Source organism: Oncorhynchus mykiss, chromosome 5, assembly GCF_057628025.1.
Source record: "Oncorhynchus mykiss isolate SJ-2025 chromosome 5, ASM5762802v1, whole genome shotgun sequence".
NCBI lineage: Eukaryota > Metazoa > Chordata > Actinopteri > Salmoniformes > Salmonidae > Oncorhynchus > Oncorhynchus mykiss.
Genome location: NC_143026.1, coordinates 55,041,589 through 55,061,881, shown reverse-complemented (window position 1 = coordinate 55,061,881; position 20,293 = coordinate 55,041,589). Strand labels below are relative to the sequence as shown.

General features: G+C 42.8%; 1 protein-coding gene and 1 long non-coding RNA gene across 16 annotated transcripts in view; one reads left to right on the top strand and one right to left on the bottom strand.

The window, feature by feature from the left end:
* Positions 1-10,556, bottom strand: part of LOC110524027 (OPA1 mitochondrial dynamin like GTPase) — a 59,765-nt gene extending 49,209 nt beyond the window's left edge. For 4 of the 15 annotated variants that reach the window (XM_090235179.1, XM_090235180.1, XM_090235183.1 and 1 more), the window contains exons 1-6: positions 8,784-10,556; positions 7,715-8,042; positions 4,850-4,946; positions 4,217-4,333; positions 2,365-2,412; positions 156-244 (exon numbers count right to left, since the gene is read on the bottom strand). In XM_090235179.1, the coding sequence (XP_090091305.1) occupies positions 156-244; positions 2,365-2,412; positions 4,217-4,333; positions 4,850-4,946; positions 7,715-8,042; positions 8,784-8,812 (708 nt within the window). In that variant the 5' untranslated portion in view covers positions 8,813-10,556. The remainder of the gene's footprint in view (positions 1-155; positions 245-2,364; positions 2,413-4,216; positions 4,334-4,849; positions 4,947-7,714; positions 8,043-8,783) is intronic. The other 11 variants (XM_036977817.2, XM_036977818.2, XM_036977821.2 and 8 more) reach the window with 3 other exon arrangements.
* Positions 10,557-14,997: 4,441 nt separating this feature from the next.
* Positions 14,998-19,844, top strand: LOC149983516 (uncharacterized). Its single transcript, XR_016496439.1, has 2 exons — positions 14,998-15,383; positions 16,206-19,844. It is a non-coding gene; the product is annotated as an uncharacterized LOC149983516 (long non-coding RNA).
* The last annotated feature ends 449 nt before the right edge of the window (positions 19,845-20,293 follow it).

Here is a 20,293-nt window from a genome sequence, read left to right as displayed (position 1 = left end):
CTGAATCTCACTTCATTTCCCAAATTGCCTGGAGCTGAAATGGAATTGCCCCAAACTGCAAACTCAACAAGCAGCAGTTTCTTTCCACAATGAGACACAGCTATATGTCACAGGGAGTGAGGGTAAGCTAGTAAGGCAGTGCAGAGCATGCTTGCCTTCTTGAACTGTTTGTCGCTGGCCTCCGGTGTGGCGGTGACCGGGACCTCTGTGGCTGCTTTCACTGGAGTGTCCCCAGGGGCTTCTGCTAGGAGACAACAAAACAGTCAATTATAACACTTGACAAACACAAGGTTACCCACACATGATAATACATTATCTTTAATAGTTTATTAGCAGTAAGTAATAATGAGTCAAAAGTAATGGCATGCCCAACATTAGAGAGGCCTTTATCTATGCCCCAGATCAGAAGAAGCACCCGGTCCCATGTGACAGAATCTCAAATGTTTGGAAAATATTGCTCACAATAGAATTTGCTGATTGGCTGAAAGCCGTGATAATTTGTCCTGCTCTAATTACTTTGGTAACCAGTTGCCTTATCAGCAATAAGGAACCTCAGGTGTTTGTGGTATATTGCCAATACACCACAGCTAAGGGCTGTATCCAGGCACTCCGTGTTGCGTCGTGCTTTAGAACAGCCGTTCGTCGTGGTGTGTAGGCCATAAACCAAACCCCCACGGGCCTTATCGCTTAATAACTGCCCTTGAGTGTCATGGAACAACAATCTCTCGTCCAGCCAATGAAAGCCCTGTCAATAACAAGCCTTGCACATACCGTACAGGACTGCGTCCCAAATGGAACTCTATTCCTTATATAGTGCCCTACTTTTGAAAAGAGCCGCATGGGCCCATGTCTAAAGTAGTGCACTACATAGGGAACCACTTGGGACATGAAAGGAATACACCCATTGTTTTAGCAAGTCAAAGAAGAGGGAGGGATGTGGTTCGAGGTGTTTGCATCCATCAAAGACACTGCGCTTCTTCCAAACATCTGAGAAGCATCAGCTACCAGCAGACAAGGAGAGCCCTCTCAGCCAAGGATAAGGGATCCCATAATGTAAGTACAGGAGGGGGGAGAGCCCAGGGAAGCCAGAGAGAGAGGAGGAACTTGAAAGTCAAAATACAGAAACACACAAGCAGAACAGACAAAAGCCACAGTCAGACTAAACTGCATGACAAGGGAGAAGAGGAGACTATGCAAAACAAACAGACTGTATCTGTTGTTAAGAGCACTGTAGACCAGAAGGATAAAGATCCTCATTATCATATCCAATTCAATTAATTCCAAGTTTGTCCAATTCAGTTTGAGGAATTGTGTTTTTAGAGGAATTCAATTACACAATGGGACAGTACACAAAATGTCCTTCTCTGCACCCTTTTGATATCAATATCAAAAGGTTAAATCCTCTGCATCAATTAAAGCCTGTGTGTCAATCAAAGCACACTCTGGTACTATGGACACCCAAAAGACAAATCCTTCCATTAATAATTTGTCATTGGTGTCTCAGACAGCAGCATAGAGTACCACAGAATGAGTCATAATACCCATAAAACCTAGCATTCAAACAGGGAAATGGTTCCAATTGTTTTTCCACCGTTCATTTTCCCCCCATTGGTGATTTTAGAAACACTTAAAATAATGGCTGTGTTTCGTGTAGGCTTATCCTGGGGTAACGTTTTGATAATCGTGTAAGTCTCTCAAGGAACAGGTGACTTTTATCAATATATTCACTTGTATTTTCCAGCAAGAAAATGAGACGCTTATTTGCTTCTAACGTGGCTATCATAAAGAACTACAAATACCATCATGATCTGGACGAGACTGCCGAATCGAAGCAAAGGTAAGAATCTCTGGATTAACTATCTAATGTTAGCTAAACGTAGCAATGAATAAATTGGATACATTTCTTTAAATTGACAATTCTGTGCAAGTTTTAAATAGATAATTAGCATTTTCAAATCTGAGAATAAATAGAGCAGAATATATTGATAAAAGTCACCTTGTCCGAGAGAGATGTACATGGTTATCAAAACACACCACCAGGGTAAACCGACACGAAACACAGTGCTTATTTTAAGTCTTAAAATCCCCAATGGGATAAACGTATGGTTTAACTGCTAGGTTTTAAGGGTATTATGACATTTCCACTGTGATGCTCTATTGGACAAATAAATCAGTTGGTAAATAAGTAAAGCCAATCGTGTTGAGTTAGGAGGTGCCAATCCAGGAACACTTGACATCGTCTTTGGCTCCAAACCCCTGTTAACCACGTCTGCAAGGGTGCTGCTGCACACACACACACCAACGTTGGGTATTCAAACAGCACCAGGGAAGAGAGTGGAGGGGCTGAGTGTGGGGTGTACACACCTAACAACAGACGCAGACCAGAAGCTCCTTCACTACCCACACTCACACCTGTGAAGAATGCGGAGGGGGAGGGGGGTGGGGAGGAAGAACACAACAAAAAAATCAAAAGACTGAAGCAAAAAGGGGTCAGAGCAGGGTCACTGCTGGACACATGTGGCAAGGCCCTGCTGCCAGAATGTGAGCTTGTTGTTGTGGCTGCGGCCTGCAAGTCCAGAGGCGACTTTTGCAATCTGGGCACGCAATTGTGATACTACTCATTATACAGGATAACTAATCGATTGGCCTAATTTGACTGTGTGAAATCAATGGATTGGTACTGTTCACTTATGCTCATCACATGCATACAATAGTAACATTGTCAAATTACTAATATTGACCTAAATTAGACCCAGTTACTTTGGAAATTATACTTAGCCCATAGAGATCCTATTAAATTACTCGAGGGGCAATGTCATAAACCCTCAAAGTTCCAGAATGGGGTGAAAATGGAAGCCATATTAGTCAGGGAGAAATCCAAACTAGTCTAATAATTGGACTGAACGGCAGTAGAGGCCAAATCCCTCTTTTTACAGGACAATAAAAGGCATGTGATATCAGAAATGTTGTAATACAACTGTCTACCTAAAATATTGTCATATAATATTATATATAATATTGACATAATATTATAAATGCAATCTATATGGGTTTCATACAAATTTGATGTATAAATAGCTTCTAAAATATATGTAAACGGACCATAAATGCCTCCATTTTTTGTTTTCTTGGAAAACAATAGCAGTAGTCGTTGCATTTACAATTTGTCTAAGTCGTAACATCAACTGATCTCAGCCAGTGTCTGGCTGTGGATTGACTGCATTATTTGAATGGAATGTTGGCTGTTCATTTGAAACATTTATGGAATCATTCCTCTAAAAAAAACTGTCTGGCTCCCTAGGTAACAAATATACAGTTCGGACACATAAAAAATAAATTACTTTACACAATATCTTATCACAGCACTGGAAGATCATGGATGACCAACTCCCTGACCAAAATGGCTGAGCTTTAGCCCAGCAGAAGAAGGTTCCTGTCCATTCTAGTACTCAAAATTCCAAAATCTGTGACTTAGCCTATAAAAACAGCTGCCGTCAGTACATAATTATAGTATGCTTTGAAAAATGTCAATCATAGAGACGGGTGGAAATTTCTCCATAGCTCTCGAGGTGTATTCAGTAGTGCACGCCGTAGCAAAATGTTCTGCAAGGGAAAACATTTAGCAACGAAGACAACAGTTTCTTATTGGACAAATTCAGGTAAGTTTCCCCCTCCCATTTCAGCCCATTTGCTTCCTAGTGAATACACCCTAGAGTGTGTCCTCTCTCTCCTCACTTCCTCTGGACTTCCAGCAAGCAGCATATTGAGCGGCACTATTTCAACACAAGGCAGCCCAATTGTGGTGTTAGATACACTTCACAAGGACATCAATGATGCAAAAGCCCAGATAAGAGGCAGGAAAGTGAAAAGTGGCTGGAACTGGCACCGTAAATTGGCGAAAATAAAACATTTAACTGATTGCTGGAAAGTAGATTGCAACAGTAGGTAATGCAGGAGTGATTAGACAAGGATTGACAAAAGAAGCCCACTTCAAATTCAGATAACCAATGACGTGGAGTGTGACTTTCTACCACTTGGGGCAGGTGCTATAGCTATTCTGGATTCATAAAGCTCAAAACGTTTTGCCACTTCACCTAAGATCTATAAAAAAAATCTAATCCTATGCAAAAATAGTTGATTAACGTCCAACATGGGCATATTGAAGCATAAAATGGCAATTTTTTTTTTTTTTTATCTGACAAGACTGTGTACTCACCAGTGGAGAGTATGCTCTTCAGGAAGGTGAAGTTCTCTCCTATCTTATCAAAGTCAGGTAACTCGGGTAGGAGCTTGGCAATCTCCTCTAACTCAGGCAGAATTTTGGTTAGTTTATCTGTGTGTAGAAAAGTGAGATATGGTTAGTGGAGTTGACCATTTGAACAAATGTTGTGCTCCTTGCATCAGACTTAAATGAACCAAACTAAATAAGCAGCCTTAAAGATGGAATCCACATTAGGGGAAACAGCGCCACTGTCCGCCCCACGGCCATTGTTATTGTTTTGTTTACAAAGCAGAGCTGGGGAGCGTTGCCCATCGAAAAACTGTTCTATCACGCATGCAATGATATCAGAGGGGGGTGAAAAAACAGTGTTTGTTGTTTGCAGCAACTCCTTCGTTGTTGAAATATCGCAAAACGGACATGGCAGTTTCACCAACAAGGATTCCAGTTTAAGAGAAAAATAGCAATGGCTCAGTCTGAATGCTTATTAAAATGTTTTACAATTCACATCTGAACAACCACACACTGCACTGACTGACAGAGAATAAACCAACATGACAAGGTGTTTAACACTTTCAAGTTCACTGACTTCTAACGAGGCATTTTGTGGCATACAGGGGACACACCTACCTAGGTCAATTTGATCACTCAGCTCCCAGACAAAATCAGGTATTACCCAATTGTATGCACTCATATCGGGCAGCATATCCTTCCACTCCTCATAGGTCTGGAAAAACAGAACATAAGTGGCATTTCAATCATATGGTCAATTTACAATTCAACATGTGATAATGGGACAACAACAAAAAACCTCCATTAAAGACTAACAAGAACAACATTTCAAGGGATGGGTTTGGAGACAATAAGTAAGGGGTATGTGTTCTAGCGGAGTGGCACTTCCACGGCGTGGCATTATTTTCCAGAGATCTTTTCCGAGTTGATTATCCCGCGACTATAATCTAACTACGGCTGTGACGGTCATGGAATTGTGGATGATGGTAACTGGCCAACCAAAAGACCACGGTCACCGTATTAACTGTTAGCAGCAAAAAAAAAACAATGGATGTGAAGCTATAGAAATAGATTGAATGGAATGGGCGTACCCCGTTCAAGCCAATGGTGGCATAATGGGTGGACTGGCGACCATTGCAAGTTTCCTGCATAGCAGCAAAGCAGGAAGTTATCACGTTGCTAAGAGTTCATGTTACGGCAGAAACAGACTCAAGTGAACGAATGCCCGGCCGTCCTGTCTTCAAGCATCTATTCGTTCCAAAAATGTGTGATAACCGTTTAAGAATTATTTTATTTTCATCCATAACTATCGGTTACACGGTTATAGAGTAATTGAGCCAGCCCTAAATTCAACACATTTGCACATAGAAACGTGTTCAACATTCACCGAAGTAGCCAGCAGGTTTACTAGATAGTAGGGCTGTGCAGAGTACTCGGACAAAACAAGTATCATAACTGATATGGAGCATTTTCTGAATACAATTATGACGCAAGTTTCTTTTTGTAATTATCCGTGATTTAAATAAAGTTATTTTCAGGTGCCAGCACCCATGTCTCTCTCTCACTGATACAGTATGAAGTGCTATTGGCGAGTTCTTTCTATAATGAAACAGGCGGGGTATCTGTTGAGCCTGCTGCAATGATTGGATTAGAACAAGATGCTCTCATTTCCCCCAGACAGGCAGGCATCTCTGGAGCTAGTCACTGTTGCTCAATCTAGTTATTTTCTGTCAACTTTATTCAATTGCTGATGATGAGATACAAGCCATGCTTGCTTGCTATTATTTATTCTTGCCCGGGCACGTTTACAGAGCGACAGATCATTAGAAAATAAAATGACAAATGTAGATAGCTTGTTTTGATTGGACAAATGTTGTGGCATAAGTGTCGGGAGGAAAAATTATTTGCTCCTCTTGAAAGTGAAACAATAAAAATGGGACAAACGAATTAGACTACCTTCATCTAAACCTGTGTCTGGGATAAATGCAGGCAGTAGTAGCCAGCCAGCCATGCATTAGGTGAATAGCCTATTCTGTTGATAATTGAATAGGACTATGAAAATCATGTACATTTTCATCCGTCGGGGTCATTTAACTTTGAACAATGTGTGCAAATGAGTGAAGGAACACGACGATGTGCTCGGAGATGTGCTCTGAATGATGGTGCATTAATAGATACTTTTTGTACTGTTCATGTTTTACAGGCATTTAAAGCGCACTTCCGTGTTCTCTGATCACAAGTAAATACGATCACAAGTATCAAATGTGATAAAACCGATACGATTACGATGAGATCAGCACACCCCTACTAGGTAGCTACAGTAGTTGCCCTGGTAACCAAACAAATAGACTTGCTAGCTTAGCTAACCAAACCATTAGTCCTATATTGCTATTATGAAAATCTAATTCAACAATGTCAATAATATCTTCAAAATCAGCTTTTGCTTTCAAAAGCAGCTCAAACATAGAACATGTAAGAATGAACTTCATAGCCATTGACTTATACCGTGCATTATAGGGAATTATACAATGGAACACTCATTTCTGATTGGCTTGAAGGGCATTCTTGAGTGTGCATTATTTCCCGATAACGCACAGTATACCTGCACAATAGAATTCAATGGCTATCTTACATGTTCTGATTGAGCTGCTTTTTCACTGGATGTTGAACACACACTGTTCAATTATAACCATGGTATAAAAGGAATAATCAACTCTGAGCTCTGTTGATTATTAATCAACTTGGGGCTCTATGCATTCGTAGACTATCCCTTAAATAATGCACGCTCTAGAATGCCCTTCAAGCCAATCAGAAACAAGTATTCAACAATGCCATGGTATTTAATAGGGCATATTTCACATTCTAAGTGACAGGAAAGGGTTAAGTCTTTAAAAGGTCCCTTCCTTTCTTCTGTCTTGAAAGAGTCTGGGTTAAAAATAGAGGCGTGACGGAGTCTGGACATCTAGCCTACACAAGCTAAACTTCAACAGAATCATATATTAACCTGGTGCATATAGTGAAATGGGTTTGAGATAACACGCTCGTAAGGGCATCTCATTATGCTGGCAGCCTAGCGCGTCACGTGACCTGAATAAACATACACCCAAGCAGAGCAGCAGTCAACTGTAGAGCAATTAACCTCGGTTTCACTGGATGTTAAGAACAGTAGGTGGACTCATACATTAGGATTACAAAAGCAGCATTCAAATCCAATATCACTTGATCCTGTGAACGGTAATAAACCACTATATCTATGTGTTTGTTATTCTCAAAGCTCTTACCAAGCAGGTAAAGCCAATTAGTGTCAGAGTGTCAACCACTATCTAGATTTTAAACAGATTCTCTATCAAAATTATGGGACAGAAACCCAGGCACAGATTAAGCCTAGTCCTGGACTACAAAGCACTTTCAGTGGAAAATCTGTGTCTAGGATACATTCCCTTAACATTCAACTCTCTCTCCTCCACCTCAAATGTGCGGTACCTTTTTGGCGGTGTACCCGCCTCCCACTGCCGAGCCCAGCACGATGTACCGGAGCTTGAGCAGCCTAGAGGCTAGGCGCAGCATCCAGAAATTGCGGTGCTGCTGGTAGCGCCAGCCACCATGGCCGCCTGGGGGAGGCTTGGGAGGCCGCATGGGCAGCCGGGACATGGAGGTGAAGTGGCGGGCTGCCGAACAGTGCGGGGGGCGCTGGGCGTTGGCACTGGCGTTGTACCGGTGGTGGATGGCACGGGACAGCGGGTGCAGCTTCTGCAAGGGCATCCTGAACCTCACCCCCATGTTCTTGGAGACCAGGTTCTTGCAGGCCACGCTGACAAGACAGAGAAAACGAGTCAGGGATTAAGACCCACAAGTAAATTCAACACTACCTTCTGCAGACATCAGTTTGGTGTGATTAGTTGAAAGATGAATTATAACTGTACATTACAACATGATGATGAACAATAGCATGACAGTGTTGATTGAAAGAAAGCGAAAAAAAAAATGAAAGCTAGCTGAACACCTGCCTGGCTAAATACACTACAGTAACGTTAGTTACCTAAAAATACTACAGTAACGTTAGCTAGCTAATTTAGTTGACTGCGTTAACTGGCTAACGTTAACTGGCTACCAGAATGTCAGCCTTTGCTTTTGTTTTGCAGATGGCCAGCACACACCCCCATCCAACGTTAGCTAGCTAGTTGGAAAACTATTTACGAGCAAGCCGCTTGTCAGTGATTGGCATTTGTTTTACAACGTAACTACCGAATGGCCAGTTAACCAGCTTCCTGACCATCAACAGAGGAATAACAACCTTTTCGTAATCAGCAGCTACCGGCTCTAGCCAACTAACGTTATCTAGCAAAGTTAGCCAGTCATTTCATTAGAAGTTGTACTGCCATCACTGCCATCAACTATTGCAGTTTGAAAACGTCTATCTATGTATAATTGTTTAACTTGTCTAGATAGTATTGTGGTCAGCATTGCTAACTAGCTCGATATAGCCTAGCTAGCTAAACTAGCCAGCTGGCGCTAAAGGTTGAGCTTTTGGAAATATTATTACCCCACTTACCAGGCCACTGCTCTTCCAACTCGTAACATAGCTAGCTGTTGCTATTAAGTTACCAACAAGGGGTGAGTGCAAATGTATTATAAAGTCGCGCTTAGGCACTATTTAAATCATCTTTCCAGATGGTACACATTGGTTATTGCTAGCTAGCTAACAAGGACACGGCAAGAAATCGGAATGACAGGTCCACTTCCTGACAATGAGTCCAGCCTCCAAATTAGCACTGCCAAAACACAGTCTATGGTGGTTTAGGTTCCTATACAGTATCTGTCGTACATACTCAATCACATCTTATATGATATAACATTCTCTCTAATTTGTCAACATGCAACATGTAAATCAATTGGATAAATTATTATTTCAAACATTATATAGTAAGAATAGTTATTACATTATAGTAAGAATTTCCACACTGTAATCTGACTAAAAACACCATTGTGTCTTAATTGTTCTTCCATGGAAGCTGTGGACCTCCCAAAATTGCTGAAAAAGTAGCACAAATCCAGAACTACTCATACTCTAGGGTGTGGCTGGTCTAATAATACACAATATCAACTTCATGACTCCTCAATGTTGTACAATTATGATGGGTCATTGCTTCGCTCTCTGAATCCTCCAATTTGTACAATGTCCAATTTTTACTGCTAGCTTCTGACCTCCTCTGGGTACATTGACTTCAAATCTAAACCTAGGAGGCTCATGGTTCTCACCCCCTTCCATAGACTTGCACAATACTTATGACAACTTCTGGAAGACGTCCTCCAACCTATCAGAGCTCTTGAACTGACATGTTGTCCAACCAATCAAAGGATCAGAGAATTAATCTAGTACTGAAAGCATAAACTACAGCTAGCTAGCACAGCAGGGCATAAAATGGGGTGAGTAGTTGACTCAAAGAGAGAGAAAGACAATAGTTGAACAGTTAGAGAGAGAGGTTGTCATTTTTTTCAGTTTCACTTACTTAGCTAGCAAATGCAGCTAGCTAGTTTAGCCTACTCAAACACCCTGCCAAAATAGAGGGACGCCATGTTAGCTAGGTGGCTATTGTTTGAATGTTAAATGACGAGACAGAGGCATTGATGCGAGTAACCAGTCTTGTTCAGTACACCACAACACATCCGGGTATCTCACAAAACACAAGAGTTGCAGTAATTAACATTTACCAACAGATGGCATCACTGTGCCATCTTACACCCATAACATCTTCCATTTAATAAAATAGGACAAGAGGTGTCAATTTACTAACAAAACAAACCTAGTAACAATTTCCAACATGAACAGTTTAGTATTTTATTTTTTATTTGTTTCAGGTAATAACAACACATTTTGATATTCTCTTCACTTTTATCTCTGTCTGTCAACAATCCCTGATGGGAAACCTACAGATTAAGTCTTTTTGGTGGCTGGGACAGACGCCCGCAGCGTGAAAAGACAGGAGGCTTGTCTGCGAGGACTGCGGGTTCCTGCACAGGCATGTCTAAGGGGAGAATTGATGGGCGAGGGAGCGGCCGACCTGTGATCCCCTGGCTCTTCGCCCAGTGCCTCAGGCCCCATGTGACTTGCAGGGGTTCTGTCTTTTGTCATGCGACCCTTTGGCCATCGGGGTTCTGAGTAGGTGCTGGCTCAGCAATCCGAAGGTCAACCCTGTTACGACGGTACAGTGATCCATTCACTTCGACCAAGTAGGAGCGTGGTGCCACTTTCTGTACACAGGATCCGAGTCTCCAGAGGCCTGTCCGGTCCCCTGGTAGTGGCTTCATTCGCACCGTTTCACCCACCCTGAGCTCAGGTAAGTCTTTTGCTGATTTGTCGTAGATGAACTTGGAGACCTCTCTTCTGTGACGTAGCTTCACCAGCACGTCTGTCACCACACATGGCTCCAGGAGAGTGCTGGCTACTAGCAGAGCTGCTTTTAAGCGCCATGCCATGAGGCGCTGTGCCGGGCTGCTATCCATGCCTTCTGTTGGGGTATTGCGCCACTGCAGGATTGCTTTCCAGGCATCTTTGCCCTCTCGCAGAGCCCTTTTGCAGAGGTTCTTTGCGATTTTTACTGCGGACTCCGCCTTCCCATTAGCTTCTGGGTGTCGTGGTGATGAAGTGACGTGCTCAAATTCCCATCCTGCAGCAAATTTTCGGAACTCAACTCCGGAGAATTAGGGTCCATTGTCTGAAATTACCCTATCTGGCTGGCCATAGGGGGTAAACTGAGCCTTGCAGCGTTTGATCGTTGTCTCTGCTGAGAGGTCGGGGAGGAGGTCAATCTCCCAAAAGTCTGAGTAATGATCGACTACCAGCAGAAAGTCTTTGCCACTGTGCTGGAAGAGATCTAGACTTACTATCTGCCAGGGGCGCATCGGTAGCTCGTGGGACATCATCGTCTCTCTCTGTTGCTCAATGGCATATTCATTGCAGATTGTGCATTTACTGACATAGTTTTTGATTTCACTCTGCATTCCTGGCCAATACAGTGTGTCACGTGCTTGTCTGTAACAGGCCTCACCTCCTATGTGACTTGAGTGCACGAGCGCCAACATCTCAGGGCGCAGAGACCGGGGAATAACGACTCTCTGACACTTGAAATTACTCCGTTTTGAACACTGAGCTCCTCTTTGACTGGCCAATATTCTCTGACGCCTAAAGCAGTTTCTTCCCTGCAGTCGGGCCAGCCCATCAGAATCACAGACCTCAATGCCTGGAGTTCCTCGTCCCTGTCTGTGTGCTGTCTGATTTGTAAAAGGAGCTGGTCCGTAACATTGAGGTAGTCAGCCTGGTTGATGTGTTCCACATCCACTTGCTCTGTTTGTAAGCTGCCCACTGCGTGTTGTTCATGCATGGAGCGTGTGTGAGTGCCTGATGCAGTAGCCCTGCTGAGCGTGTCACTCACATACATCTCTGGCCCTGGCTTATACACCACCTTGAGGTTGTAGTTTTGTAGGGCCAGTAGCATGCTCTGCAGTCGTTTTGGGGCATTCAGAAGAGGCTTGCTGAATATAGCAATAAGGGGCTTGTGATCTGTCTCTGCTGTAATATTGTCGCGCCCAACGCGACCTACCTGTACGGTAGTGGTGGATGCGTTGGCATGCAAACACAATGTTGAGGCACTCCTTCTCTATCTGGGCATAGTTCTGCTCTGTTGGGGTGAGTGCCCTAGAGGCGAATGCCACAGGCTGGTCCTCCTGCATGAGGCAACAGCCAAGTCCATACTGGCTTGAGTCACTCTGAATCGTGACAGGTTTTGACACATTGTAGTATCGCAGTACAGGTGTCTGGGTGACCAGTTGTTTTATTTCCCTCACCGCTGCGTCATGTTTTGGGAGCCAATGCCGGATGGTGTCCTTGACCATGAGCCTCCTTAGTGGCTCACACACTTCAGAGAGCCGCGGTAGGAATTTGGCCAGGTAGGTGACGAATCCGACGAAGCGCTGCACTGCCTTCACGTCAGATGGGTGGGGCATTTCCAAGACAGCCTTCACTTTTTCAGGATCCACCTTCAATCCGGTGGAGGACAAGATGTGCCCATGAAAGCGGACCTCTGGCACTTTAAACTGAAGCTTTTTTATGCTTAGCCTTAGCTTGACCTGTCTGCATCTGACCATCAGGGCCAGCAGCTTGGCGTCATGGTCACATTCTGCCTCCTCATCACTGTCCCCACAGCCCACTATGAGGATGTCATCTGCTATGGGTTCCACGCCACTGAGTCCCATCAACAGCTCATGCTGTTTCCGCTGATACACCTCTGGAGCCACGGAGACACCAAACGGAAGTTTCAACCACCTCTTCCTGCCCCAGGGTGTCCAAAAGGTGGTCATGTAGCTGCTGGGCTCGTCGAGCTTGCACTGCAGGAAGGCATCTCTGGCATCCACGAGCATGAAGACTCTGGCCTTTGGAAGCTTGTAAAGAACATCCTCCAACGTGGGCATAATGTAATGTGAACGTCGCAGAGCCCGGTTGAGGTGTTTAGGATCAATGCATATCCGTAGCTTGTCTGGTTTTTTGACGATAACCATATTACTTATCCAGTCTGTAGGCTCGGTGACGGATATGATGTGGCCATCTGCTTCGTATTTGTCAAGCTGAGCCTTCGTAGCTGCTTTCATGGCCACTGGTACATTGCGGGGTGCACACTGGACAGGCTGGATTGCTGCGTCCAACTCAAAGTGGACTTCCCCGGGAACTGACGCGACCGGTGCGTTGAAGACATCATGGTACTTGTTTAGGAGTGTCTCCTTGCTCAGGGGCCCAGCCTGGACTTTGTCTATAATGTTAAGATCAGCTGGGATGGTGAAGTTAATAAGCCCAAGGCGCTCGCATGTAGAACCTGACAGTAACGGCTGTTGACTAGCCTGAACTATTTCAAACTCAAGGGTGTGTTTCTGGCCACGTAAAACACTGTCACAAACAGGCCTAAAGACGTCATGAACTGGCCTGAATACAGTTTCAGCTTGGTGCTACTCTGTGTGAGTTTGTCTCTGGGCGCGAGCCTCCTTTTGTCTTTAAGGCTCATAACGTTGCATGTGGCCCCTGAATCTAGCTGGCATTGCTGTGGTTTATTATGAAGTAGCAGAGTGACAAACCACTTTTGTCCTATGCACTCGCTAGCATATGCATCCTCTGTGCTGCCGTTCCCTTCATCTGTGTTTGTTTCCATGGAGTGCACTTTACCCTCCTTTCTCTTGCTTTTCATGCAGACCTTTGCAAAGTGATTAGCTGTACCACAGGATTTGCATATTTTTCCATAGGCTGGGCAGTGTTCTTTTCCTTGTCCATGAGAAATGCCACAATATCGGCATGTATTGGGGTTGTCTACTGCAGAGTTGGCTGTATTATTAGCATTAGCTGTGGCAAAGGGGAATTTATTTACTGGCTGCCTGAATGTAGCATTGACATTGTCCATATGTTGCCTTTCTAGCTCCATGGACCTTATCCGTATATCAGTAAGCTCTGCTGCACGGCATGTCTCCACTGCCAAGTGGAGGTTATAAGAGGTTATAAGTCCAAAAATGGATGTAGTAACTACAGATTGCCCCTTTAAGTCTATCAAAAGTGTGTGAGTATGAGAATGTGTCCATTAGGCCTATGGATTTAAAAAAATATATCAGCATGAATTAGATTGAGCAATAAAAGCCCCACTTTTATTCCATAGGCTGGGATCCACACCATGCAGCTGTTGCAAGAGCGCATTTCCCACTGGCTGTCCACTAGTTTCAAAAACAATGATTGACAAGCATCTTAAACTTCTTGAATTCAACCATTTTTGGGTTCAAGTACACATTTATATTTGTGAACAGCCATCCACAACAAACACAATCCGTAAGGCGCAAATAGCTAAATGAGAGAGCAGCAGTGTGATTCACATCAATGCGCGATGTAGATATCAATAATAAGTGATATCTGTATCGCCGTAGACTACACCACTGTTGTCATCCTTACCTTCAAGCGTTTATTCAAATTGGATCATCTTTGGATGCCGACAGCAGTCGCACCATTGGAAGACATAGTTTGGACTGCAGCCTACAAAAAAAGCCTATTCCTGCTCTTTTCCCACGATCCATCAAACACATTTGGTGTGTCATCATAGTGGTCTCTGACTTGTGGTCAGACTCGCTCAGGTGGAACAAACTTACATTTGCGCCTTTTTTCAATGCTGATTTGAATGTCATTGAGAAAACAGAGAAGTGATATTCAAAGTAATCCTCGAAGTAAACTTCTAGTTTTTCAAAAGTATCTGTAATCTGATTACAATATTTTTTTTGCTGGTAACGTAACAGATTACAGTTGCCGTTTTTTTATAATCCTTTACTTCCCAACCCTGATCATCCAATATGCTGTAATGGAAATAAGGCTATGCTCATGAAAATCATCCTCCCTCCTCTTAAACAGCACCAACCGCCACTGACACACACACACACACACACACACACACACACACACACACACACTCACACTCACACTCACACACACACACACACACAGTAACACAAAATAACCGTTTCTGGAGGTTCTCTCCTCATTTAAAATAGTGCATTATACAGTATAAAGGGAATACGGTGACATTTGGGGTGCAAACTATAACCTGAGCCGAATACAACACACACATCCATATATTTCTATGTATATATTCTTATTCCCTCCTTACTTGGATTTGTGTGTATTAGGTAGTTGTTGTGGAATTGTTAGACTACTTGTTTGATATTACTGTACTGTCGGAACTAGAAGCACAAGCATTTCGCTAGTCTCGCAATAACATCTGCTAACCATATGTGTGACCAATAAAATTGTATTTTATTTGACATTTGTTCAAATGATTTAATGCTTCTCCCATTAAATAAAGGAGCCAGATGGGTGTCCGGGGTGGCATCCCTAACATCTGATTGGCCACCCCTGGCAGTTTGATGCTGATTGACCTCTCACTTCACCTCTTGTTGAAAGAAGCATTTTTTTTTATGTTCGGCGGCGCAGTTTTTCAAATCGAGGACGAGGAAGAGAGAATGTTAATGTTGGTTGCGAGATAGAGACGAATAAGAAGGGCACAGAAGAAGAAGAAAGAGTATTTCCACAGTTCCACGAGCTCTTTTCGCGATTGGCGAAAGCATCATATTTAAAGTAAGTTTTAAGGTTTTAGCATCGGGTTTAGGTTTCCTGAACAACATTTACGAAAGTTGATTCGCTGTGTAAGTTAACGTTAGACATTTGGCTCCATTAACAGACAGTTAACCAGATAAGAGAGATCGGTTCCCAATGACATTTGGCTCTATTAACAGACAGTTAACCAGATAAGAGAGATCGGTTCCCAATTTAGCCTAACCTTAAGTTTTTCATCTGTGCTAGTAATACACGGAAACACAGTGCAGTGTTTAGCTCATGTGGGGTAACCAGTAACATTAGGCTACAGCTGTCAGTATTCAGCAAGTTAACATTCAGCAATTTGAAATCCACTAACTCCGTTAGATTTTCGTACTTGAACTCAAAACGAACAATTTGTTATTATCATCAATCTGTTAACGTTACTCAAAAGATGACCACAATTTGCAGATAGCCTGTTTGCTATTGTGAAGGTGTAAGAAAGTATAGCTAGCTAATTTACTTACTGCAGAGTAGGGCTAGCCATGATCTGACTAGTAACTTACAGTTGGCTGGTAGTTGATTTTAAGGTACAGCTATGATAATGGGGATTTGTAATTAAGATTGAGATTAGACAAAAATGTGGGTAATTGGATGCTTAGATGTCTTATTTTTTGTATGGGGTCAATTAAACATGAAAAGAAAGGGAGATATATCAGACTTCTGTTCCAAAAGGACACAATGGTAGGCCAAGGCCTATACTTTAAACTACACATTTTAGTTAGCAGCTGTTATTATCTAATCTTGTGGATGCCTTAATGATACATTTCCGTGGATATATGACACATTTAACGTGTATTTCAGACGTTTTGAAGATCCAGAGAAGAGGGTCCTGTACCAGCCGTGTTTGAAAACATTTCCCAGAACTCGGCATGGTTCTCAGAAAAGGGCTTTCAACATCTCCTGGAATAAGGACAATTCATGGCTTGAATATTCTGTAAATCAAGATTTGACTTATTGTTTCGCCTGTATGCATTTTTCTCTGCCCAATAGACCTGAATCTGCCTTCACATCACTGTCGGGTTATTGTAACTGGAAAAAGGCGCTATTTGAAGATTCTGGGTTTAAGCTCCATTCGAAGGCAGAGCATCATATCAATGCTGTGTATGCTTGGAATCAGCATTAAAGGGCTATTGACAGCAACTCATTAATGCTAGACGTCATAAATGAGGACCGGAAAAAGAAAGTGGAGGAAAACTGTACTTACATTAAAACAATTACAGATGTGCTCCTATTAACTGCCACTCAAAAAAAAGTATTTTTATTTCTTTCACCTTTATTTAACCAGGTAGGCAAGTTGAGAACAAGTTCTCATTTACAATTGCGACCTGGCCAAGATAAAGCAAAGCAGTTCGACACATACAACGACACAGAGTTACACATGGAGTAAAACAAACATACAGTCAATAATGCAGTATAAACAAGTCTATATATGATGTGAGCAAATGAGGTGAGATAAGGGAGGTAAGGCAAAAAAAGGCCATGGTGGCAAAGTAAATACAATATAGCAAGTAAAACACTGGAATTGTAGATTTGCAGTGGAAGAATGTGCAAAGTAGAAATAAAAATAATGGGGTGCAAAGGAGAAAAATAAATACAGTAGGGAAAGAGGTAGTTGTTTGGCTAAATTATAGGTGGGCTATGTACAGGTGCAGTAATCTGTGAGCTGTTCTGACAGTTGGTGCTTAAAGCTAGTGAGGGAGATAAGAGTCTCCAGCTTCAGTGATTTTTGCAGTTCGTTCCAGTCATTGGCAGCACAGAACTGGAAGGAGAGGCGGCCAAAGAAAGAATTGGTTTTGGGGGTGACCAGAGAGATATACCTGCTGGAGCGCGTGCTACAGTTGGGTGATGCTATGGTGACCAGTGAGCTGAGATAAGGGGGGACTTTACCTAGCAGGGTCTTGTAGATGACATGGAGCCAGTGGGTTTGGCGACGAGTATGAAGCGAGGGCCAGCCAACGAGAGTGTACAGGTCGCAATGGTGGGTAGTATATAGGGCTTTGGTGACAAAACGGATTGCACTGTGATAGACTGCATCCAATTTGTTGAGTAGGGTATTGGAGGCTATTTTGTAAATGACATCGCCGAAGTCGAGGATTGGTAGGATGGTCAGTTTTACAAGGGTATGTTTGGCAGCATAAGTGAAGGATGCTTTGTTGCGAAATAGGAAGCCAATTCTAGATTTAACTTTGGATTGGAGATGTTTGATGTGGGTCTGGAAGGAGAGTTTACAGTCTAACCAGACACCTAGTTATTTGTAGTTGTCCACGTATTCTAAGTCAGAGCCGTCCAGAGTAGTGATGTTGGACAGGCGGGCAGGTGCAGGCAGCGATCGGTTGAAGAGCATGTATTTAGTTTTACTTGTATTTAAGAGCAATTGGAGGCCACGGAAGGAAAGTTGTATGGCATTGAAGCTTGCCTGGAGGGTTGTTAACACAGTGTCCAAAGAAGGGCCAGAAGTATACAGAATGGTGTCGTCTGCGTAGAGGTGGATCAGAGACTCACCAGCAGCAAAATATAGCGCAGAGAGGTCATCGAGAGTCTGATGACTCTCACAACCAGGGTAAAAAAAATGTACACTTAGAAGACTTCGCAAAGCATGACCCTCTCATAGAGAAAGGGATGAATGCATGTGGCAATGCTAAGTACACGAGCCACCAAATCCAGAACAAAATTCTTGAGGGCTTAGCTGAGATGGTACAAAGTGAAATAATAAGATGGGTAAAAGAAAGATACGTTTTTAGTGTAATTACAGATGAAACCAGAGATTTAAAGAAAAAAATAACAAATGTCTTTAGTTGTGAGGTACTATTACAACGGGCCATTCACGATAGCGTTTTACACTTTCAGTCAGCTGAAAGCTTAGATACAGCAGGTCTCACAAAAATTATAATTGATTGCCTTGAAAAACATGTTCTGGACTACAGAAATAATCTTGTTGGGCAAGGCTATGACGGTGCATCCGTCATGAGCGGAAAGCATTCTGGTGTGTCTGTTCGGATTAAAAATTGTATGTGCGCTGTAACGCACATTGCCCGAGGCAGTTCACTTTTTTGCTCTCCTGCAGAAGTTTTATAACTTTCTATCTGGCTCGTACGTTCCTCTCAAGTGGCTTGCAGTTCAAAAAGAGCTGTAGCCACAGCAGCAGCCCAGGGAACGACAGAGACTTACAGATGTAAGGTGGGCATGCAGATACATCACATGCCGTAATCTGAGGGACAGGCTTCCAGCAGTTCTGAGAGTGCTACAGGATATCACACTTGAAAATAGTAGTGATAGATCAGTGGAGGCAAGGGGCCTTCTTTTTCAGATTGACATTTCATAGGGCTTTTGGTTACCTTTTATAAAGTGCTTGGTGATGCCAAATGTCTTTCTGACATGCTCCAATCAAGCTCTCTTGACCTAGCAAGGGCTGTGGATCTAGTAGGTGCCCTTACAGACACATTACAGGACTACAGAGGGTGACTTTGGAGAACTATGGAAAGAGGTTGCAGAGCACTGCAAAATAAGTGTACAAACTTTGTGTAAAATACAGCCTAAAACAAGGTTAAAATTTCACGACTCATTGATGATGAGCACTGTAGGACAGAAAAATAGTGACCAAAGTGATGGTGAGAGCTTCCGAATAGCTATCTTTTATCTGGTGCTTGACAGTCTCACAGCTGAGCTGCAGAATTGTTTTTCAAAGCAGAATTGCGAGATAATGCAAAGGGGTCCAGTCTCTCAACCCAAAGAGTACAACATTCTTGAATGAGGAGCCTCTGTTTGCCTTTGAGTCAGATTTAGAGGACCTCAAACATGCGGTTCATCAAACCAAGCGGCCTCTTGATACAAGAGAGAAAAGTGGAAGGGACAGACCTTCTCCTCTCCTTGACTTTGTTGTGTTTCTAGGACCTTATAAAGAGGTCTTCCATGAGCTATTTCGACATTGCAAGATTTCTGTTGTTACACCAGTCAGCAGTGCTTCTTGCGAGAGAAGCTTCTCAGCTTTAAAACGGATTAAAACCCACCTTAGGACAGCAAAGGTTGATGACAGGTTAAGTCACCTCGAATTCTCAGTGTTGCGTCAAGGAAGGCACGCTCTCTCGACATGGATGAGTTTGTGAAACATTTAGCCAGTTCTCACTCACTAATTTGGCACTTAGGCAGTCCCTCTGGTCATGATTAAAACCTGCACTGTGTACTAGCTAGAACACTGACATTCTAAAATCATAAATCCAAAGGGTATCATGTCACACAGATGTTATTCGGTCTTGATTAGGCCGATTCCAAAACTTTTCTTAGCTATTAGTTAACATAATATCTATGAACATAAATATGTAAGTCTGTAATATTGATGGGCTCCCAAATAATTTTTCAAGTCCATTTCTGCTTGATACCAGGTATGTCAAATTGCAGTGTTTTTTGTTGTTGTAAATAAACTATGCAATTTATGTAACACACAAATGTTACCTTCTCTTTGGTGCTTGAGCTTTATTTTCTGAAAATATTTTGGATGTTCAACATTTTATAAACCCAGATGATATATTCATGAAATTAGTGACCCAAGTCTCTCCAGTACGTGAGTAAGACATTGAGCTGCAGTTCCGAGGTAGAGACAATGACTATTCATAGTATGTTAAAGAATTCTAGTGAAGTAAACCTTTTGGACCACACTACAGTATCTGCCACATTTTGAAGAACTCCGGGTTAAGTGAATTATCACTTCTACCTCTAATTCAGCAATCATAGGATTCATTCATGCTCCTTAGATGCCAGGTTAGGGTTACACACACATTTTCTGTCATGGTCTATGGGCCCCCTGAAGTAGCCTTGGCCACCCCATGTATAAAACTCTAGTTTTGCCACTGGCTCCAACATGTGGAGAACGTGTCTCACAACCTCTCCTCCTC